General features: G+C 53.6%; 11 protein-coding genes across 11 annotated transcripts; 4 read left to right on the top strand and 7 right to left on the bottom strand.

The window, feature by feature from the left end:
* Positions 1-426: 426 nt before the first annotated feature.
* Positions 427-1,507, top strand: CGGC5_v011533 (uncharacterized protein; the record flags this gene model as incomplete). The annotated part of the gene is made up of 2 exons (XM_032032590.1): positions 427-495; positions 554-1,507. The coding sequence occupies 2 exons, from the start codon at positions 427-429 to the stop codon at positions 1,505-1,507; spliced, it is 1,023 nt and encodes a 340-aa protein (XP_031887828.1).
* A 67-nt stretch (positions 1,508-1,574) lies between these two features.
* CGGC5_v011532 (uncharacterized protein) lies at positions 1,575-2,173 on the bottom strand (the record flags this gene model as incomplete). The annotated part of the gene is made up of 2 exons (XM_032032592.1): positions 1,575-1,991; positions 2,051-2,173. The coding sequence occupies 2 exons, from the start codon at positions 2,171-2,173 to the stop codon at positions 1,575-1,577; spliced, it is 540 nt and encodes a 179-aa protein (XP_031887998.1).
* Positions 2,174-2,832: 659 nt separating this feature from the next.
* On the bottom strand, positions 2,833-3,120 carry CGGC5_v011531 (uncharacterized protein; the record flags this gene model as incomplete). Its single annotated transcript, XM_032032593.2, has 2 exons — positions 2,833-3,023; positions 3,099-3,120. The coding sequence occupies 2 exons, from the start codon at positions 3,118-3,120 to the stop codon at positions 2,833-2,835; spliced, it is 213 nt and encodes a 70-aa protein (XP_031887997.2).
* Positions 3,121-3,997: 877 nt separating this feature from the next.
* CGGC5_v011530 (uncharacterized protein) lies at positions 3,998-4,877 on the bottom strand (the record flags this gene model as incomplete). The annotated part of the gene is made up of 2 exons (XM_032032594.1): positions 3,998-4,647; positions 4,724-4,877. 2 exons carry the CDS (start codon positions 4,875-4,877, stop codon positions 3,998-4,000), a joined length of 804 nt encoding a protein of 267 aa, XP_031888000.1.
* Positions 4,878-5,808: 931 nt separating this feature from the next.
* CGGC5_v011529 (uncharacterized protein) lies at positions 5,809-6,261 on the top strand (the record flags this gene model as incomplete). The annotated part of the gene is made up of 3 exons (XM_032032595.1): positions 5,809-5,852; positions 5,905-6,106; positions 6,160-6,261. 3 exons carry the CDS (start codon positions 5,809-5,811, stop codon positions 6,259-6,261), a joined length of 348 nt encoding a protein of 115 aa, XP_031887999.1.
* A 2,842-nt stretch (positions 6,262-9,103) lies between these two features.
* On the top strand, positions 9,104-9,927 carry CGGC5_v011528 (uncharacterized protein; the record flags this gene model as incomplete). Its single annotated transcript, XM_032032597.2, has 3 exons — positions 9,104-9,265; positions 9,319-9,768; positions 9,820-9,927. 3 exons carry the CDS (start codon positions 9,104-9,106, stop codon positions 9,925-9,927), a joined length of 720 nt encoding a protein of 239 aa, XP_031887994.2.
* A 450-nt stretch (positions 9,928-10,377) lies between these two features.
* Positions 10,378-11,453, bottom strand: CGGC5_v011527 (uncharacterized protein; the record flags this gene model as incomplete). The annotated part of the gene is made up of 4 exons (XM_032032598.1): positions 10,378-10,424; positions 10,477-10,900; positions 10,949-11,114; positions 11,167-11,453. The coding sequence occupies 4 exons, from the start codon at positions 11,451-11,453 to the stop codon at positions 10,378-10,380; spliced, it is 924 nt and encodes a 307-aa protein (XP_031887992.1).
* An 802-nt stretch (positions 11,454-12,255) lies between these two features.
* Positions 12,256-14,868, top strand: bglB-0 (Beta-glucosidase B; the record flags this gene model as incomplete). Its single annotated transcript, XM_032032599.1, has 2 exons — positions 12,256-13,741; positions 13,790-14,868. The coding sequence occupies 2 exons, from the start codon at positions 12,256-12,258 to the stop codon at positions 14,866-14,868; spliced, it is 2,565 nt and encodes an 854-aa protein (XP_031887996.1).
* A 30-nt stretch (positions 14,869-14,898) lies between these two features.
* CGGC5_v011525 (uncharacterized protein) lies at positions 14,899-17,162 on the bottom strand (the record flags this gene model as incomplete). The annotated part of the gene is made up of 5 exons (XM_066152541.1): positions 14,899-15,091; positions 15,346-15,684; positions 15,747-15,833; positions 15,891-16,760; positions 17,101-17,162. 5 exons carry the CDS (start codon positions 17,160-17,162, stop codon positions 14,899-14,901), a joined length of 1,551 nt encoding a protein of 516 aa, XP_066008139.1.
* A 571-nt stretch (positions 17,163-17,733) lies between these two features.
* On the bottom strand, positions 17,734-19,316 carry CGGC5_v011524 (Lactose permease; the record flags this gene model as incomplete). Its single annotated transcript, XM_032032601.1, has 3 exons — positions 17,734-18,346; positions 18,413-18,768; positions 18,822-19,316. The coding sequence occupies 3 exons, from the start codon at positions 19,314-19,316 to the stop codon at positions 17,734-17,736; spliced, it is 1,464 nt and encodes a 487-aa protein (XP_031887991.1).
* An 874-nt stretch (positions 19,317-20,190) lies between these two features.
* Positions 20,191-21,303, bottom strand: CGGC5_v011523 (Nitrilase; the record flags this gene model as incomplete). Its single annotated transcript, XM_032032602.1, has 1 exon — positions 20,191-21,303. One exon carries the CDS (start codon positions 21,301-21,303, stop codon positions 20,191-20,193), a length of 1,113 nt encoding a protein of 370 aa, XP_031887990.1.
* Positions 21,304-21,554: the final 251 nt, after the last annotated feature.

The raw sequence follows: 21,554 nt of genomic DNA, 5'->3' as shown, positions 1-21,554 counted from the left end.
GCAGAAGAAGTATGGAGAACGTAACGCTAGCCAGATGGAGTTTAATAACCACGAAAGTCGGATGCGATGCAAGGATCTGTGTTCCCACAACGCAGATGAGGTGCTGACCGGCGGCTCCGAATCATCGGTGACAGAAAGCTTAACTCCCGTAGGGCCGACCGGAACCTACTGTCAGCCTTACTTCCACGATACAAACGATACCGAGTTTCACTTTCAGGTCCAATAACTCCAGAGTTTGACCGAGCCTACTTACTAACGGTTGTTGGGCGACGATGGGTGCTGCCTCACATATAAGGGCGCCATCCATTCGACGGAGCTTGCCACAGCGTACAAACTTTCTACAACTCCGATTACACATAATTCGCCGCTTCTGTTGGTTACGCGTTGCATCTGCTCTAATTCATCCTTATCAAAATTGTTTTCGCAATGGCGAAGTACGCGAGAGATGCACCCGAAGGGTTTCGTAATTCCATTGAGAATGTTGCAGTTGTTGGTGTAAGTTGGTTGGTTGACTCTGGCGATCATTGGGCTTTGCATGCTAACTTCTTTCGAGGCAGGGGGTCAAATAGGCAGAGCTATTGCAGTGCAACTTCTGAAAACAGGAAAGCACCGAGTCACAGCTATCACGCGCAGCGGGAGCAGCAACTCGCTGCCCGAAGGTTTAGAGAAGACATTTGTTGACTACAACAACGAGGAATCTCTGATCGACGCTCTAAAAGGCCAGGATTTCTTGATAATTACCCTTTCCCTCAGCGCGGCGCCAGGAACCCACAGTGCCTTGGTCAGGGCCGCGGCAAAGGCGGGAGTGAGGTACGTGATGCCAAACGCCTACAGCATCAATTTCGCAACCAGCGAGAATCTCCGGCGAGACATTCCTGTTGGGAACACGGTCCTCGCAAACATCGCCGAGATCCAACAGGCCGGCATGACATCAATTACCTTGATGAACGGGTTCTGGTACGAGTACAGCCTAATTGCCGGTCCTGCAACTTTTGGGTTCGATCTCGACAACCGCATCATCACGTTCTACGACGACGGCAAGAAGGCCATCAACACGTCAACTTGGGTCCAGTGCGGACGCGCAGTTGCTTCACTTCTCAGTTTGAGAGTACTTCCCGAAGACGAAGATGACAAGTCAACGACGATTTCCGAGTTCCACAACAGTACTCTCTTCATTTCAAGCTTTAAAATCACCCAGAGAGAGATGTTCGACAGTGTGAAGAGAGTCACGGGCACGACTGACGACGACTGGAGGATCTACTTCGAACCAACCAAGGCGCGCTACAAGGCTGGCATGGAGGACATGGAGAGGGGAAAGCCGGAGGGCTTTTACAGATCGATGTATGCTCGGGTCTTCTTTCCCAGCGGAGATGCAGACTTTGAGTCTGACGGAGATCGCCTGGGGCTCCCGGCTGAAGACTTGGACGAGAGCACGCGCTACGCCCTGTCGCTGAGGAGTTCGTCTTATGGCAGCCTACAAACAGACAACAACAGCCAGAAGCATTGAACAAAAGAGGGAAAATGCGTGTAGCATCATAAAGCAAGTTTCAGCCTGCCAATTGACAATTCTCGTTCTACTCTATTCCCGCAACATCCTCTGGTGTATGCATCTCTTTCATCTGCTTGACTCCATCTACCGGACGAAGCCAACTCGCCCGAGTGTCGATGAACTGCTCCACCTGCGGCTTCAACTTCTTTTCGACCAAGCTGAAGTCATCGACAGTGCCGAGACGAAGGATACTCATTCCCGGCAAACCCGAAGAGACACGGTACAAGAGGGTTCCACAATTACCACAGAAGTGGTTGGCCATATCGTTCCCCGTGGCAATGGTCTTGGACTGGGTAAAAGACTTCAGGGTTTCCTTGCCTCGAAGGTGGCGTAGGTGGGTGTCGGCAACGGTAAAGTTGGAGCAGAACATCGATGAACTGATTTTGCGACAGTCGGCGCAGTGGCAGAGGAATCTGCTGATAAGGCCTGGCCCATGTGTTGGCTGTGGCGGTAGGTCAGTCAAGATTCCAAGCTGAATTGCAAGCCGTTGTTGGGACTTACGAAGGCGAGCTGGACGGCACCACAAAGACATGTGGCTGTTGCCTCATCTTCGGTGGACCAACCATCAGTAGCGACACCGGCCAATGGGAAGAAACCTGTCTTGTTATCTTGAGTGGCCGCCATGTCTGGCGATTGTGTTGTGTGTGGGGCAGGGTTTGGATGTTGTGTTGCTGTTGCTGAAGCTGTTGCTGCTGTTCAATGCTGAGCTTTTCGACAATAGCAAGCGAGAAAGGCAGGTTCAAATACTTTTCAAGTCTCTTCATGGGCACATACGGGCGGCAAGTGATAATCGCCAAGGCCCGGATACTGGTAATCATGCCATGATATGCCGCTGACATACTCTCTTGTGGTGTTGGCCGACCCGATGTTGCAACATCCAGATTGGAGCTTTGTTCCAATTTGGTGGAGATAGCAGCGGTTTGCACATGGTGGGTTGAAAGATAGAATCGACCAGCTTAACTTCAGTGCTGATTCGTAAGCTGGCCGATTGGTGATTGGTCAATTATGGGATGCCCCCTCTTGAGACGACCGTAACTTTGAAGCATTGACTGCATCTGCGTCTTAAACCCGACAGAGGTCAAGGGCAGATGCTTGCCAGAAATGCGGATGACGTGAGTGACTCACGGCGAGTCGACTTGCAGGGCTGACAAACAACAGCTGAGACCCCTGGGCGACTGTGGAGAGAAAACCAGCCGACGTGCACAAGCTTAGAAGTACGATGAGATGACAAACACCAGAAGGTTAGGAGGCTCTATTCTCTACGAGCACCTCGTACTACGAGATTATCCAAGCATGTTATTTGCAACCTTCGAATCCACCATACTCGGCTGAGGTGCACCTTCATTCTGCACCGACGCTTGCTCGCGCTTCTTCGGCAACAAATGCTCAGGACACGGTCGATGACCCTTGGAGGGCATGTTCCCAGGGGGAATGTCGCCAACGACAATTCCCTGGTTCTGCGGGGCATTTGTAGCTATTTCATCAATCAGAAATTGTCGGAAACAGAAATGAGCTCGACAACACTGCAAGGAGAAGGTGTTACACATACCAACGCTGTTTACTGTGTACATTGCGAACTTGTCAAGTCCTCGTCCCACGGAACTGAACTAATGGCTGTCAGCGTGCCGTTCGCTGTGGCGTGTCCAAGGGCATGAGGTCATACAAAACCCATGATAGTCTTCTGTCGATTTTTCCTTTGATTAGAAAATATATTTTGGTTGGAATTCGGGTGGAAGATCATTGAAGTGGTTTTAAGCTTATTTCAGCTCTTTTATCCACCGTTGGAACATCGCCTCCAGGGTCCGCCTTGCAAGCAAGAAAGAGGCGTCAGGCATATACGGGCTATGCTCATGGGCAGGCACTTCGAAAAGAAGGCCATGTGATGCCATATACGCCAATGCCTCGCGCCCGGCTTGTGAGATGTGAGATTTCCCCACCAATCCGAGCAGGTCTCTTTGGCGGCCATTGTGGGAGTTAGGTGTCTTTGAGACTGCTGCGCCGCTGCGAGGCCTGGTCATCCACCACATTAGGGGTCTAGTCTGTCTTGGCAAGAGGACATAAGGTGTTTATTGCTGAGACGAGCGGAGGGGGCTCTTTCATCCACGATATGTTGCTCTCTTTATTGAAGACGAGATCATTCTGTTCTTCTTGCTTTGGAGACTTGAGGCCAGCATTTTCAATGGAGTCCGTGGATTTCCATCAATGAAGGAGTCAACGAAGATTAATGCGAAACCTTGTACACCAATTGATTGAGTCGTATCGGGCAACCTGAGTATCGTTTTACATAATTCGTAAAGATATTTACATTGCATGCGTCAGTCAACGACTGCGGGTATCTACGTTCCTCTCCAACTTGATTTCTCTGGCCCTGAGTGACGCCTAAGTGAGACCATGGGAAATATCCTTGTTGTGGCCTTCTCCGCAGTACCTCGATCACTGCGTGACCTCTTATTTGAAATCTCCGTCACCGTTGCAACGGGACAAAGGAATGGCCTTCTGCTGCTTGGCACACACGGTGATGGCTCCAGCAACCCACTTCACACCCTCATAGGACCCTTCCTCGTACGAATCAGCGATCCACGTGCCCGTTTGCTTCAAAGAGCCCGGGCATCCCTGAAAGGTACGTCCGGACCGGCGGTTCACCCAGGGGCGGGTAATGACAGTACCCGTCCAACCATCCTCAATGGTGCCGCGCACCGTCGTGGTAGCCGTTGTCGTCCAAGTGCGGGTGTAGTCAACGCCAAAGCTTGCGCCCAGACGGTCCTTGATAGCCTTTATGTCAATACCAGCGCTGCCAGATACACTGTTTGCGACTGAGTACGAAGAGGCGACGGAAACATCGATGCCCTTGCCAAAGCCAATAACAACGGGAGCCATTTGCACATCCCAGTTGACGAAACGCTCCGTCTTGTCGGTTGTGATGGAAAAGGTGTTGGAGCAGTCACGAGTGTGGAGGTTGGAGTCGGAGGTCTCGTTGAATGGAGTAGGTGCAAGGTGATTCGCGCTGTCGAGCCATTCTTGGGGGAACTTGGGGGTCTCAGGGTTGATGCCCTCGCTCTCGAGGAGGGCGAGCCATTGCTTCTCGTTGACGACCTCCACTGTAGGGCATTAGTTTGATAAGCCTTCCATAGAATGTAAAGTGTTTGAGAGCGACTAAACAAGAAAATGACATACCATTCCCGTTTTTGTAAACAAGCATTTCATCGCCAGCCAGGTTATGGTCTACAGACCGTCTAGTGCTATTCCCATATTGGCTTCGAAGGGCGAAGTGAGGAGCAGCACTTGCGGCCGTAGCCATGACAACGGTGATGAGCTTGGCAGAAACCATTGTGCCGACAAAGACAAGTAATCTTCGAGTGCTGAGAAGTAATATCTGAGGGAGAGAAGAAAGGGATACTGAGATCACGTCAAGTCGCAGATCGAGTGGCAGCCATCATAGCTTTATAGCTTTTCAGCTCGTACAGAATGTCCATAGTATGTCTTCGCCGCCAGTCAATTGCAAATGTCACTTAACACAGACTATCGCATGAGACTCGGAGTCGGCTCAATCATCAAGGGCAGTGGAGTTCATCCGACGACGAAGTCGCTTACAGCGCCAACCCAGCGAGTCATGGCGCAGGCTCCAGATAATTGGGTTGAGAAGCAGCCAACCACCAACCCAACCACATCATTGGAGGCAGACCTTCTCCTCAACCTGACATCTATAACTGAACGAGTTATGATCAGCTTCCGACCCGTCGGCAACACTTCACCGACGTGGTGGACCGACCCAGATATGCTCCATCTTTGGCACAGACGATTACCCTAACAGGCAAGCGATCGTTCGAAGTTCTCCATACCACACGACTCAGAGTGCATCATGAGATGAACTATGGACATCAATCAAGCTGAACTGGTGGGTATCTGCAAGAAAAGCGAGACCTTTTGCGGGAGAACATCGTGTTAATGTTGGACGAGTGCTTCACGGTTTGAGTAATGCACTTCGATAGTTGGTTGCAAATAGATTGATCACACTCAAGAAGGAAAGATGAGCGTGCGCGACCGCAACTGTAAGTCTTCGATGAGAAGGACTATTGTGAACTTTGTTGGAAGAGTTGGATATCATGTTATTCCCAATCCAACGCGTAGATCATTCTCGTATTTGAGCACCCGTCCCAGACCTCTTCTAACTACCTCAACCGTTGACCAGCCGATATTTTCAATCTTCCTCTAGTCCCTACTATCGTCTTTCAGCCATCTCCTTCCGATCAGTTTCCAAGATGCAGACCTCCAATATCCTCGCCGTGGTTCTCCTTGCAGCTGGGTTGGTTCCTCAACTTCCTTCTTTGTTGGCCACGTGTATTGACCCCCAATAGCGTCTTCGCCGACCTCCATAAGACTGCCGTGTGCGTCAAGGACAGAACGAATAACCCTATTGGCGGCACTCCGTACAGTCCCAGCTACAATTGGGTCAAGAACTACGAGATCTTGCCCGACGAGACCAAGTGTGCTTGCGACATGTACAAGGCGCGCAATACTGGAAGCAACCAATGGGACACGTGCCCTGATTGCACTTTTGTGAGTCGTCCACCTCTTCGTCTAGGTTTCCACGCAGCTCATATGTTCCTCAGGACGGCCTCGGTTGCAATTCTGAGGCTTGGCATATCGGTGGCGACGAGTTCACGTACTATTGCGAGAAGAAGTGTGGTGCTCAAGGCGCTGAGGCTAACTAAAGTCATCCCAATGTGCACTGAAAAGAGAAACGCGGGGCTGGGGGGGTTAATCAACGTGTGATATCACTTTTCAGAGCAGGCATGCATTTTCCTTTAAAGTAGTAATTCAAACGTTCACGAGCCAACATCAACCGCGGAGCACGTGAGGCCTCCTTATTATCTTCGCCTACGACGTGACAATCGCGAGAACCTCTTCACTGGCTAATTTACGATCCTAGTCTCACAGGCCTGGAAATGCAGAATGATGGTTCCTCATTTCGGGAACCTAAATCAAACACTGTGGGCCACCCGTCTCGCCGATGACGACACACGCTGTTGAACCTCTCCAACGTCCAATGCTCCACCCTCATCACTTGTTCCTTTTTATTTTCACAACTTGCGAGCAAAATATTTCCAGCACAAGAGCGCAATGGGTATTGATTCCGCTGAACTAAAACGCTCACCGATCACTCTAATCTCCCTCCCTCATTTCCAAGGCCATTCGCGCAAGAGCTGGAACCCCTTGGGGAATGATACCTTGAGGTTGAACGCCGAGTCATTACAACTCCGACCCTCTCCACAGTATCCCAGAAACACGACATTCCGCACGTGGGGTAACAACCGGGGCAAATGGCTTCAGCCCTGAAGACATGAAGCCACTTAATGCTGAGAGCTTGGGGCAACTCCTAATCTGATGCCCCCAGTACCTTCTCATGACCCGAAGGAGCTCAGCCTTTTGCTGATATGCCACAGATATACCAGCCCATAGACTGACATCATGTCTCTGCTGGGCGCTTGACAGCCGCTGGTTGGCGCCTGATGACCAGTGAAGTCGATTCTTTATCGCGGGAGTTTCCTAGCTTTTGGCCCTTTTAACAGGGGGAGGCGGTTTAAGTTTATCTGAATTCTGAAAACGCGATCGTCTTGTCTAGCTCGCTGACAAGGTCTCAATCATGTTCCTGATCTTCGCGTCAACGGGGAAAACTGCAACGTCGGCTGCGGCTATTCAACCACGACCTTACAATGTGCCACTCAATCTGCCAAGATACGATCGACAACGTACATTTCAATAGCGTGCGGATGTGAGCTCCATCGCCCAGCCTCTGGCAAACATGGCTCTCAGCGTCCTTACATGAGTCAGCTATGGCGATGATCTTTGGATGTCTGATTGCGCTCATCGACCGTTTCTGATGAAAACATGGCCAGAGGGTAAGTTATGAAGTAGCTTTAAGATGCCAAGCTGTTGTTTGTGATCGTACGGTGTGGTCCAGGCAATATGCGTGTATTGAGCTTGAACGGCTGAGTAGCCATAATACACAATAGGTACCTATGTCGGCAAGACTTTTTGGTTGTAAACAATGTGAAGCCATTGACATCGTGAGCTCTCACAAGCCTCTCGCACTTCCTGCGCTTCGCTGATTTTGTCGACGTCTGGAGGTGGTTGACTTGACCTGGCAGGTTTTGCCGATCGTAACTTGACAGTTCTCCACCCAGTAACATTTGGCTCACACGACAAGGTGGGTGACGTCAATGCAGCGGCAACAATAGTGTTATTTTGGAGCTATTTATGGATCGAGTATGGAGAAGCTTACTCTCCGAGCTTGCCGTGATCGCCCGGCGCCGTCACCTGCCGTCTTTGTTATGGGAGACAGGGAGGTGGCTGGGGTCGCGTGCAACCTCCGACTGATGAACGTCTTTTCTACCTCTTTAGCCCAGCCATATCCACTTGTGGGGGTATAAAAGCTGTGGAAAATCTCTGTTGATAATATTGATCAAGGCGCCTACTAAAGCACTACGTTACTGTTTCAAAAACCGAGGGAATCTAAGGCACAACATATCAAGGTCGTGAAGCTGCCTGTTGCTGAACGTCTCGGGATGGGTGTGCACCACCTCTTGGAAAGTCCCACAAGCGAACGGAGCAGACGACGTTATGATGAATGAAAATGATTCTGTGGTTCGCGACGTGCGTTGATGGTGGTGAGGATCCTTCTTTCCTTCTAACTTTTCCTTCGCAGAGTTAGAAGGAAATTTGTGTCGGGTGCTTCTGTTTGGAAGCTTGACATGCTGTGTCCTTGCGAGGATTTCAGTGTTCAATCAAGATATTCCCAAAAGGGTTGAGATGCCCGGAAAATCCCTTTGATATGTGTCTGTCGAATCGATTGTAGAGAGGTATTACGGTCCCGGGGGTGCTGCCGAGAAGGCACTGGGCGCTTATTCGGAGTACATCAAGGGCGCTGGAACCACGGAACTGAACGCTCACTTTTGTTCTATTCAATTGCGCGCCTGCGAAAATGTGCTGTCCCTTGAATTTTGTTTCTAGAAGAACAGTCGCGCAGGTGCATTTGTTGGTGGAGTGAGAGGATATCCGGGCCGGCGACAGCGCGGGTGCGGGTGGGAACTGTGGGTCTACCCCCGTCCGCACCCCGAAATTGGCGCCGACCAGACCGGAACCTAGGACGGCGGACGAGACACCAAGACTTTCACCAAGACTTACATCAACACCACCAGAAAAGCTTCACTCCTAATATGGACATAAAAATCCCGGAATGGCATCTTCTCATCCGATCCAAGCCGGAGCAAAACCCCCAGGCCGTCCCCAAATCCAAGTCATGACGTCACCCACCATCATCACCACGCCTCACAAGCCAGTGACGCGACCAAGACATGCGCGACACACCTCGACGGTCAAAGTCCTTACCGCAGCAAAACTTCCATAAACCGAGCGACGTTTCGTTCCTTTTGACCGCTTCAATCCCTTTCTTCCCATCACACCACCGCCTCCATGCCCTCAACAGCCCGCCTCGCGAAACAAATCCTCTCAACCCCTCAAGCCAAGTCCCTCGCCAAAAGCGCCCAAGCAAACATGTCCACCGGAACCCCCTCCGAGACCGCAAAGGCGCAAGCCTCCGCGTCCGCCAACGCGCCTTCCTTCGAGTCGATCGGTATCAAGAACAAGGACATCGTCCAAAAGTCAGGCGTCTCGCTGTCCGACCAGCAGAAGGTCCTAGTCGGCAGCGTTCTAGACGTAACTCCCTTCCTCCCCAAACCAAATCGCCAAATCACTAACCACCACGGCAGCTCTTCGAGGGAAACCCCACCCTCAAACACCTCTCCCTCTGGTCCAAAACCGCCACCTTCCAGGACAACATCACCATCGCCGAGGGCTACGACAAGTTCGCCGCGCAGTGGTACGGCCTGCCCGCGCTTTTCGACCCGATCCGGATCCAGTCGCACACCGTCACGTCCGCGGGCAACCCCATCGAGTTCAAGCTCAAGAACACGTACACCGTCAAGGGCGTCAAGAGCGAGCAGACGATGGAGAGCACCGTGCAGATCGAGGTCGGCGCCGACGGCAAGATCGCCAAGGTCAGCGACAAGTGGGACAACGAGCTGCCCGAGGGCGCCTTTTCGCAGGTATGTGACGCTTTTCAGGAGTCGTATTCAAAGGCGTTGTGGACGGCGTTGTGGTTGTGGAAGGAGGGCACCGTGGCTTTGTTTTGTCGGGTGATGTTGTTGCCGCCCTGTTGGGTAAGGGGGTTTTTCGATGCGGGGAGGGGATGTGTGCTAACGGGTTTGTAGGCGCTGCGGAAGCTGAATGCTGTTACGGTGCCTACGTTGGTCAAGGTTCCCAAGACGGAGGAGGAGGACCAGAAGATGAAGGCCGAGAGGGAGAAGAGGACCCAGTAAAATGTATGATGTGTCATTGCTAGCCCAGTATCATGATGGCTCGCTATCTCGCATTGTAAAATAGCGTAATTGCAGAAAAACATGTATGTCTTATGATGAAGCTGGCCCTTATTGCGGCACGTTTGAGAGACGATCAGTTATCCGGGAAATTGCCAGTAACGGATCTGCTAATGGCTGGTACATGTTTCTGAACATCCATGGGTACAAACCTCCTCATCAACGCTACGATTGTCATGCAGCTCATTAAATTGAAGCACTATGCATCATCAATTCATTGGCTGAAAGTAGCAGCCTGCTAATGGGTATCTATCGTCGTCGTCACAAGTTCGCATTCCCTTCGCCTTGAATCAGCGCCAATAAACCTCCAGCGACCCAAAAGGAATCGAAGCCCCTCGGTGAAGGTCCGTAAACAGCCGAACGCAAATAGCAAAGTTGTGGGGTGAATCGGCTTTAATAATATCTCGAGCCTCTCCACCATCTCGAGTAGGTGCTGTGATCTGTAGTCGTGTGTTAATCCAGTCCTGAAGCTGGCATCTCAAGATGACAAACCTCTTTGAGTGCTGATGCCTAGTTGATCCGCTACGTTCACATAGCCTTCATACGTTGCCTGACCTTTCTTCTTGACGGTCTTCACCATGTCGCCAGTGTCGTTCTCCCACACGCTGCGACAGTATGGGCACGTCACGTTCGAACCGCTCCTACGCTTCGTCGCAGCCCAGGTATCAAAGCACTCCTTGTGGATGTTCTGACCGCAAGCAGCGCGGCAGTAGACGACTGCCTCGCCACCCTCAGCCTCGAGTTCGCAGAAGCAAATGGGGCAGTCGCCTTCGACGGGCTTCCGGTTCTTATCTTGCGTAGCATCGGAGGGCTTATCGATGGGCGGGGCGTTGGCGAAGATCTCCTTGAGTTCGGTAGTGAGCAGGGCAAGTTGGTAAGTATGCTCGAATTTGGCGCGGAGGACCCGAGACATGACCTGCAACTGTTAGAGGCGCTTGCGACGTAGGGGTGGGGAGCTGTGTACATAAAGCCAGTGCTTGCATTGGTTGCCGGCAAGGAAGTGAGGACAGGTGCACGTGGGACGCTGGGCGATCTTGACGGTGTAGATGTTGCCCGTGGACCCCGTCAACTCGATCTCCTCCTCTGGAACTTCATCGGTGCCGCATCTTCGTCGCTCGAGTACATAGAATCTGCGATCACAAGTCAGCAGGATCACGCGGAGTCGTGTCCGATGGAAATCACCTCTGCGTCAGAGCTCTGTTGTAGACGTCGCTGAAGTTTGAGGGCGGCCTGGGGCGGAAGCGGCGCAATCGCTTTTCGGCGTTGGGATCCTTCTTCGGTTTCTTCTTCTCAGGGGACCCATCGTTGGCAGCGGCAGCTTTCCGCTTTCCCAACGGTGAAGGTGTCGGGGTGGACGCTGGGAAGGTGTTCCTGGAGGCGCTTTGGGGAGTCCGATAAGGCGGCGTGTATGTCGGCGTGTATCCGAAGCTGGTGCTTGCCGATGGCGGGGTCGCAGTGGGGGCACCCATGGTGACCGATCGCGATGACGGTATCTTCAGCAGGGACGAGGGTCGAGGAATGTAAGCGAAGAGGTGGATTGTTCTGGGAACGCAGCAGTGAGGCAGATAGCTCGAATTGGAAGTGATTCTGAAGGAAGGGAAGCTGGGAAATGGGTTGTTGGAAAGATCATTCGCCGCAAGCAGAGAAAGATAAGAATTGCAGGAGCTCTGATTAAACTTTGGATCGCAAGCGGCAGTTGCCCCCCTTTTCCACGCCTTCCGGGTTCCCTACGCCTCCCAAGCTCAATGACGAGCTCGAACGCACGGGCCTTGCTCGTCTCATGCACGGGCCTTTGAATGCGACCTTGACGCGGGATCACGAGCTGACCCACGTGACTCGGATGCTGTTCGCCCGAATCCTAGAGAGAAGTGGGTCAGAGAAGCCGGTGCTGGGTCTCCTGAGGTCGCGACGGAAAACCCGCTCCATTCCGCCTCGCATCCTCCAACCCCAATCGCGACGGGATGCTGTCCGCCCAGACCGCCCACAATCATGCGAGGCGTCATTCTTCGTCGATGGCTTGGCGGCTTGCTTCCGCCTGCCATGGTGCCTCTGCGGCATGCTACGGCGGAGTCTGTCCCGTTAAGCTCACCTTGAACCCCAGATGCAGTACCCGTCAACGCGCGAGGGCTCTTTTTCGCTGACCGCAGGAACATCTGTATATAGAACTTTATTGTTCGATTCTGAATTCAAAATGTCATTACACGTCAGAGCCGAGCTGGGTGTCATTGAAGACAACCACTGTCCCTTTTCGTGCGACCCATTCTCCTCGATATGGCCATCGACGCAGCTATGGAGGCACCAAGGCTTAACATGAACGATAGCATCTCCAAGATCCTCCAGTCCCTTAACTTGGAAGAAAAATGCACCCTCTTATCCGGCAAGAACATGTGGGAAACCGCAGATATTCCCCGCCTCGGCATCCGCAGCCTCAAGACAAGCGACGGTCCGGCTGGCGTCCGCGGCTCACGATGGACTGACGGGACTCACACCACATACATCCCCTGTGGCATCTCTCTCGCGGCCACCTTCGACCCAGATCTCATTCAACGAGTCGGCAAGATCCTCGGCGCCGAGGCCAAGACCAAAGGAGCCCACGTTTTACTCGCGCCGACTATGAATATCAGCCGCTCACCCTTTGGCGGCCGCAACTTCGAAAACTTTGGCGAAGACCCGTATCTCACAGGCGTCATGGCTAGCAGTTACATCGAGGGAGTGCAAAGCGAAGGCGTGGGAGCTTGTATGAAGCACTACGTCGCCAACGACATGGAGACGAGACGCTTCAACATGGACGAGCAGATTGACGAGCGGACGCTGAGAGAGATCTACCTCAAACCGTTCGACATGGCGTTGAAAGCGGATCCCTGGACTGCCATGACAGCATATCCCAAGATCAACGGCGAACATGCTGACACCAGCCGCTTTCTGGTTTATGATATCTTGCGACAGGAGTGGGGATACGATGGGCTGGTGATGAGCGACTGGGGAGGGTTAAACTCGACCATCGACAGCATCCGTGCCACCACAGATCTGGAAATGCCCGGCCCGCCGCTCCGTTATGGAAAAGCGTTGCTGAGAGCCGTCGAGTCTGGTGCTGTCTCCGAAGAAGAACACATCAACCCGTCTGTCGAAAGACTCCTTCGTCTCCTCGCACGAGCTCAGCTACTCGACAGCCCACAACAAAATGGCACAAACGGCATCCATGAAGGTATAGAAGGCAACGAGGCCGAGTCGGACACTCCCGAATCCCGCCAAACGGCCAGAGAGGCAGCCTCCCAAGGCATAGTCCTCCTCAAGAACACCGGCATCCTCCCTCTCAAGCCTTCTAAGCTCCGCTCCCTTGCCATTATCGGTCCCAACGCCAAAACCCCGACAACAGGCGGCACCGGCAGCGCCATCGTGAACCCGTACTACATCACCACACCCTTTGATTCCCTCAGCCACGCTGCCAAGTCTGCCAACCCAGACATCCAAATCACCCACCATTGCGGCATCTTCACGCACCTCCAACCACCCCTGATCGGTGACTGCCTCACGAACCCAACCACAGGCTCCCCCGGCCTCCGCGTCGACTTCTTCTCAGGGAACACCTTCTCCGGCGACATCATCTCCTCTTCAGACTGGCACAACTCCCTCGTCTACTTCATGTCCGACGGCGACGTGCCCCCCTCCCTCCGCGGAACAACCTATAGCTACAAAGCAACCGGCCTACTCCGCCCCAGCGCCACAGGGACCTACGACTTCAGCCTCTCCAACACCGGTAAGGCGAAGCTCTTCATCGACGACGAACTGCTAATCGATAACTCAGACTGGACGCAGATCAGCGGCAACTTCATGAACTGCGGCAGCGTCGAGGTGTTTGCGAGCAGGGAGCTGGACGCGGGCAAGACGTACCGCCTGCGCGTCGACAACCTCGTCGTGCCGCCACCGACAAGACCGCATGACAACACGCTCTTCCACAAGATCTCGGGCGTCCGCGTGGGAATGCTCTTCCGTCACGACGAGGAGCAGATGTTCCGCGACGCGGTCGCGGCGGCGGAGGGTGTTGATGCGGTTGTGCTTGTTGTGGGGCATAATAACGACACTGAGCGTGAAGGGTCGGATCGCACTTCGCTGTCGCTCCCGCGGAGGACGGACGAGCTGGTTGCTGCGGTCGTGGCTGTTAACCCGAACGTGGTCGTGGTGACGCAGTCTGCATGTGCCGTGGCCATGCTGTGGGTTGATGGGCCCGCTGCGATTGTGCATGCGTGGTACCAAGGGCAGGAGTGCGGAAACGCCATTGCGGACGTGATCTTTGGCAAGGTCAATCCTTCCGGGAAGCTGCCGCTGACGTTTCCTAAGAGGATAGAAGACCATGGATCGCACAAGTGGTTTCCTGGTGACGCGGAGAATGATTATGCGGAATACGGAGAGGGTGTGCTGGTTGGGTACCGCTGGCTCGACGAGCAAGGGACAGAGCCTTTGTGGCCTTTTGGGTATGGATTGTCCTATACCAAGTTCCAAATCATCGATGTTGCGGTCAAGGGCACCATCTCCGCCGCCGGCGACCGCTCTGCTTCAATTGTCGCCACGGTCACCAACGTTGGCGACATCTCGGGCAGCGAGGTCCTACAAGTCTACGTCTCGTCTTCGCCCGCGATCAAGGGGCTAGGCCGTCCTTCGGCCCCGAGATCCCTTGCTGGATTCCAGAAAGTCGCGCTCCGCCCTGGAGAGTCAAAGTCTCTGGCCATACATCTTGACGCAAAGGCGGTTGCCTGGTTCGATGTCGTGGGGAAAGGAGGTCCGGGGTCTGGTGGGAAATGGAGGGTTGACCGCGGCACCTACAAATGCTACGTTGGAGTGAGTTCCCGCGACAATGTTGCTGAGGTTGAAGTCACCGTAGAATAGACAACGCCTTTCATGGCTGGTATAGTCTATTCAGTAGAGTATCTGATACTTGGACCTCATCGTCCGCAGAATAGACAACATGCTCTCTATACTCGACCCCGGGAACGCCCACTTCTCAACCAAGGATATCGCCTTGATCTGTAGTTCATCAATATCCGGCACGGTCTCCGCTAAGACCGGCGACAACGAAGCCAACGTCAACAGCAAAATCACCGCGAGCGTCCTACCCACGCCACGAATTAGCAAACCCCCCGACGGCAGAAAAGCAAGATAATCCCAACTTACGAATGCAGCACAATCTCCAACGACCCGCAAGACCCCTTCAACCTATACTCCACCACATCCAAATACCCCCGACAATGCCCCAAACACCGCTTCGCATTCTCAACAACCACCTCCCCCGCCACCGCCCCGCCCTCCATCCCACACACCTGATGCAGAAACGGGCGGAAGATGATATCCCCCGCAGCATGATACCTCAGCACCATAATCGCCTCGTCGACACTCAGCGCGGTCCCGCTCGCGGTATGCAGGTCGGGCTTGATCGCGGACGGGAGGAGGTCGTACCACGCGCCGAGCTGGTGGCTCAGCTCCGCGGAGACGGATGCGAAGGCATCCGCTGTGGCGGAGTTGGTCGTCGGGGAGGCGGTGTCGTACATTACGTGGTGGATGCGGTTGAGCAGGCGGCGGGCGGAGAGGTCTGCGAGCCAGGAGAGCATGGCGGGGTCGGGCGGGTTGCCGCAGCGGGGGAAGGGGAGGTTCTCGATGACTTGGTCGATGCCGCTTCGGGGGAGGTGGTGTTCTGCTATGATGTCGCTGGGAATACAAAGTCAGCATGCACACGATGAGGTGGGGGATTATTTGGATTTGGGACGTACCATTCGAGGACGAAGATGGCCCAGCATAGACGGGTTACGGGCTGGTGAGTGTGCGTTTCTTCCAAGGGTTGGCGCATACTCCTATGTCTAAGGATCATATTAGCAGCTGCCCATCAGGTGGTGACAACTAGTACGAGGCCTCACCGGATGGGATAGTGTTGTATACTCGTCGACGCCATGTGAACCAACCTCCATGCCTGAAGCGGTCTCGAGAGGTAGCTGTAGTACAGCGCTGCAAGATACAATCCCTGTGGGAGCAGGATCGTATCCCCAAACGAGTTGAACCACGTCCCAAGGAGCACCTGCAAGGCCGGCGTAAACATATCCACGCCAGGTAGCCAACCATCTCGCGTCAGATCAGGCGTGTCGACAGCTGCGCGCCCCAGAGCCAACACGACCAGGACCAAAGCAGCACGCAGGTCAGCTTGCAAGGGGTTCCCCACGACATCTCGATAGATGTGCTCAAAGTCGTCCCTGTCGAGGATGGGATGCTGCGGGTTCATGAGGTCAAAAAAGTTTTCCATCAGTGACGATGCTTCCTCCGCATCGATATCGGGGAAGACGATCTGGCTCAGGGGTATCGGGGTCAGGTACAGAGGCTCGGGGAGGGTCCTCTTGCTCTCCACGCGGAGGAACACGTCGGAGGGGTAGTCACCCAGCAGCGCCTTGGCGGACCGCGACTGGAGGAGGCTCCCTGTGGTTGTGGAGTGGGACATGGGAATTGCCATGGGCGCGGTGATGCATGGTTCCGTCGGGGGCGCCACGGGGGTCGCGGCGGCGGAGGGGATGTGGAGCGATGGATCGACTGAGAGAGGTCCGTAGCCTGGGGACGGGAAGGCGGATTCTGGGGATGGGTTCTGGGATGGCGGTGGGTATGTGTGTGAGGTCGGGGTGTAGTGGTCATCTGGCTGAGGGTGGGATGTTGGCGGGAGGGACGCGAAGTGTGTGAAGGACTGTTCGAGACGTTGCAGGCGGGAGAGGATCTCGGCTGTCTGATCTACGGGGATTGATCTTCTGGGCCATGTGGCACGTCAGCCTCGCGGCGGTAAAGACCCCCGTTTCTTCCCTGCGTCAGTTTCTTGCGTATAGAGTCTCTTACTTGTGGTCTTCCGTGGCGGGATACTCGCACTCTGAGTTATTGGCTTCTTCGCAGAGGGTGCAGACGGGTTGCCTTCCGTCGCATTTGCGTTTCCTGAATACCGCAGAGATCAGTCCTCAGTCCTGTCGTCTAATGCAAACCAGAAACTAATTATTGGCGGGAAGGAATGTGCATCAACGGCGGCATCGAGCATCCGCCATCGCATGGCGTTGCAGCGGGAGTCAGCGGGAGCGGGCTCCGCCCGTGTAAACTTACCTTCGACGGCAGTAGTGGCAGGCGACAGCGGTTCTCTTCCGCTTCTGAGTCTCCATGATCATATTCGTATCTGATATGGGGCACATGGGCGTGGTGTATTGTCTGAGAGCACATGGTTACCGACATTCGACGGGAGAATGACTGTTCTTGTGCGGCGGAAGGGCCGCGCTTCTTGGGCGGGACCGGCGGGATCTCTGCCGCCTTTTTCGCAGCTTAATGTGGAGCGTTTCCCGGTCTAGTCCCGGTAAATGCTTGACTTGGTGGCGCCCGGATGATTGCAAAGATCACCTAGTGAACATGACTTAGGACGAAGGTCGTCAGTCAGCAGGGCGTGACTCATTTGGGTAATTGCCTTTTTGGGACGTTTGAAAGACAAGACAATATCAAGATCCAAAAAGGTCTGCGTGTTGCGGAAACGGGCTCTTACAGATCTTTCTAACTGGACAAAATATTGAGCTGGTGACAAACGCGCCTTGTGTCCAAGTCGGACTGCCAATCGCCCCCGAACGCCGGTATCCACGCAAATGAGTCTAAACACGCACGATCGACATCTCAAACAAGATATCAAGTAAACACAATTGAGTATTCGCTCAAGATGTGAATAGAACACAGGGCTCTCCAACGAACCAAATCTCACGAGATGGTCCTTGCAGCTGGCTTCATCACACCCTCCTCAATCGTCTGGACAGCCTTCTGCCCATCAAACAAAACGTCAATCTCCTCCAAGGTCAGACCTTTCGTCTCCACCCACTGAAAGTAGATGTATACCCAAATCAAGATGTTCCACGACGCATTGACGATGTAAGTCTTCCACCCGATACTCTCCATCAGGTACGGAAACGCCATCGAGACCAAAACACCACACGACTTGATAAGAATTCCCTGCATCGCGATGCCGTTTGCCCGCATGTTATACGAGAGAACCTCGGGTGCGTACATGGCCGTGAGAGGCGTGATACCGAAGGCATATGCACCCAGGAAGAGAAAGATGCATGCGATAGTGCCGTATGTACCGGCTTTGTCGCCCGAGGTCCCGTACTTGGCAGTCAGACCTGCGAGGAGGTAGAAGAAGATTGAGCAGGTACCCAAACTTCCGAGAGCGAGTACTCGTCGGCCCAATTTCTCGGCTAGTGTCGATCCGGTGATTGCAACAACAAGTTGCCAGGAGGACAGGATGACATTGATCTGGAGTTGCGTGGTTGGATCGGTGACTCCAGCCTGGCTCAGCATTCGGCCAAAGTAGTACCTAAAGTCGCCGGTCAGGTCATAACCCGGGCAGCTGTTGAATGGTAATGAAGAAGCGCAAACTTACGTGATGACATTTGATCCTGTCAACATTGCCAGAGGCGCAACTGATAAGGCCAATAGTAGGCGCTTGCGGTTGGGCTTGCGGACCATTCCGCGGATTCCCAAAGTGTTCCCCTCTCGCTTCTCGTATTCTAATGTCTCGATGATTTCTCTGAATTGCATTTGGACGTTCTCGTCACTGGCGTCGGCCCCGTTGACCTTTGCTAGCACTTGAAGGGCTTCGTCTCTTCGGTTGCGAAAGGCAAGCCATCGAGGAGACTCTGGGGCCAGGTAGATAAGGATCATGACGAATAGAGGCGGTGCAGCTTGGAGGATCGAGGGGACTCTCCAAGCCCAATCCGATGGCTCAAGCGCGGAGGACTAGAAGGAAAGTCAGTACTCGACAGAGAGATGTGCGACATGAGTATACTCACGCCATAAGAAATTCCGGCTGCGAGCAGGGCACCCACAGCCCAGCAAGAGAAGTAGAGACCCAATGCCAGAGACCGGATGGACGGCGCAGTCGTTTCCGCCACATACGTTCCCGCGGCAGTCTGCCCCAGACCGACTCCAATGCCAATAATGAGACGTCCAGCAATGAACATGGCGATGTTCACTGCCGCTCCCGCGATGATAGCGCCAATAATGTTGACGATACCGGATGCATAGAGGCCCATCTTGCGGCCTTTCCAGTCGATGAGCATTCCAGTGAACGGGCCGATGAGGATGGCTCCCAGGAATGTGGCGCATGTGTTGACGGCTGTTGTCGCTGTTGTGAGCTCAAAGTACTTCTGGTACGATGCCATGACGTTGAGGGAACCCATGAGAGAGCCGTCGTAGGCTATGGTGACGGAGTCGACAACGCATACCGACACCACCAGCGCCGTGCTCAGGCTCATGCGGAGGGAGGCTAACTTGGACGGAGACATGACGAAGGAGAGGTGTGAGTCAAGATCAAGGAGTATTGAGAGTGTGCAGACTTCCAAGGATGTAGAAGGCCAGCCTGCCTTATATGGGGTGTTCTTAAGCTGTGAAAACACCCCTTTCTCCCGTCCTTTAGAGGGCCTGAAGCCAGTACGACGCCTTCTATCGGTTGCCAAGATAAGAGAACTCCGTCAGCGAATGCGTATAAGCTGATTGGCGATGATGCTCCGGGGTATCGGGTGTCCACACGAGGTGATCTGGGGAAGTGTTATCTGTGGGGAGAGTTTTGGGAACGGTGAAAAGTCTGCTGCTACTGGTTGGCTTCGAGGGCGGATATCCCGCCACAAACTCCGCTGTAATTTTGGGCTAGCTTGAAAGATACCAAAAGACATTACTTGAATCGTACTATCACGGTCATATTGCTACCCTCCTTTACCTCATTGCTTTCTCTGCTCGCGTCACCTTCCTCCCTTGATCCCGCTGTGCTCTGGTCCTTTCGCCAGTCTTGTCCCTCTCCTTACATCGTCTACCTTATCTCTTGATACTCATTCTTTCTTCAAGATAATCTTCAGCATGCATATAATCTTTTAAATGCAAGGCTGGCTGCCTTTGGAGTGTATCGAAACAGTAGCATTAGACATGCTGCCTAGTGTTGCGCGGCAGACACTTCTCGATCTCCACGTGCACGTTCTTTTAAATGCTACCATTATCTCACGATAAATATTCCGAGAGCGATCAAGCTCGTTAAATAATTCTAATCTTGTTCTCGTGTCTCTACACCTTCAGCCCACTGAGTAACCCTTGGCCGCGTCTCGCAGTTCGAATGCTGCCGAAGATTTTGAGACTCAAAGCAAGCCAGTACTCAATTAGAAACCTGACCTATTGAGACACGGGCTTGTCTGTTGTTGCTTCTGCATCAACTGTCAAGACATCACCGACGAAGTTTGCCGGCTCTCTTCGTCTCCGGTCTACCTTCAACTCAAATACGTCGAGGCGTTGATACCCACCAACGACGTCGTGATACTGCTTTCCCTCGATACAATCCTGAACATCCATATCCGCATACAAAATCCCCTCTGTAGCCTGCAGATATTCGGTCGGCTTCCGCTCCTGAGTCTCCGCGTCCACAGTAAACCCCTGCAACAACGACCCTGCAGGATCCAAGAACATCGTCGCACCGCGCTGCGAGTTCTCAAGAGCCGACGTGACAACTTCAGTCTGACTGGCTCCTGATGATATGATCTCGACGGCATCTTTCCCAAGAACGCCAGAGCACAGAACTCCGAAACACTTGGCCTCAAAGCAGTGCGCCGCCGCTCTCGTTCTGTTGGCGGCGACATTGTCGTAGTTCGCCCCCTTGGCCACGCTCGATCCCCCGTCACTCCCGCCAGCCTCCGGTGTCGGTATCCTCGTAGGCCAGATTGCAGGCCACGTCGAGATGTGAATCTGCTCACCCTGCGACATCAACGCATACCTCGCGAGCGGATTCGTGTTTTCTCCGCAGATCAGGTTTCCAATTTTTCCATACTTCGTCTCTGCCAGCCGGAGCCCGTGACCATCTCCAGGCGCCCAAGTTAACTTCTCGAAAAAGGTTGGCATCAACTTCCTGTGGTGTACCAGAACTTCTCCGTCGGCGCCAATAATGACGTTGGAGTTGTAAAGAGTCGCGCTGCTCGATCGCGCCTTCTCTGAAATGCCGACGCTGACCATAATGTCGAGCTTCTTTGCTGCGGATCGGATAGCCGAGACCTCCGCCCCGTCGACATAGACCGACTCGAGCGCCATACGTTTGAAGAGGTCATGATTCTCAGTCGGCGGGCGCAGAGCTGACCAGATTGGGAATGCTGGGATGCAGGTTTCGGGGAAGACGACGAGGTTGGCTTTGTTCCTGGCAGCTTCATGAATGAGGGAGATGGCCTTATCGGTTGTGCGGCGGGCGGAGAGGAAGATGGGTGAGACGTGGCATGCTGCGATGCGGATCGGAGTGGCCATTGCGACGCAAAGATGATGTAAAAATCGCTGGCTGCGAAAGATTTTGGGTTCTCTTCCAATCGCGCAAGTGGTTGACAATTGTCTATGATTACATAGACTGGGTTAACTAGATTTTGGGGTTTGATAAGGCGCTGTTGACAGATTCGGAGCTTCTTCTGACTCCGATTTGGGGGCGGCATCCGATCCGCCGCTTCCACTGCCCACCTCATTTGCGTCCCACCGTTTCAAACACCGAAAACCCCAACGCAAGA

This window comes from Colletotrichum fructicola (genome assembly GCF_000319635.2).
Source record: "Colletotrichum fructicola Nara gc5 chromosome Unknown KSG_Nara_v1_contig06, whole genome shotgun sequence".
Taxonomy (NCBI): Eukaryota; Fungi; Ascomycota; class Sordariomycetes; order Glomerellales; family Glomerellaceae; genus Colletotrichum; species Colletotrichum fructicola.
This window is presented reverse-complemented; position numbering and strand designations above follow the sequence as displayed.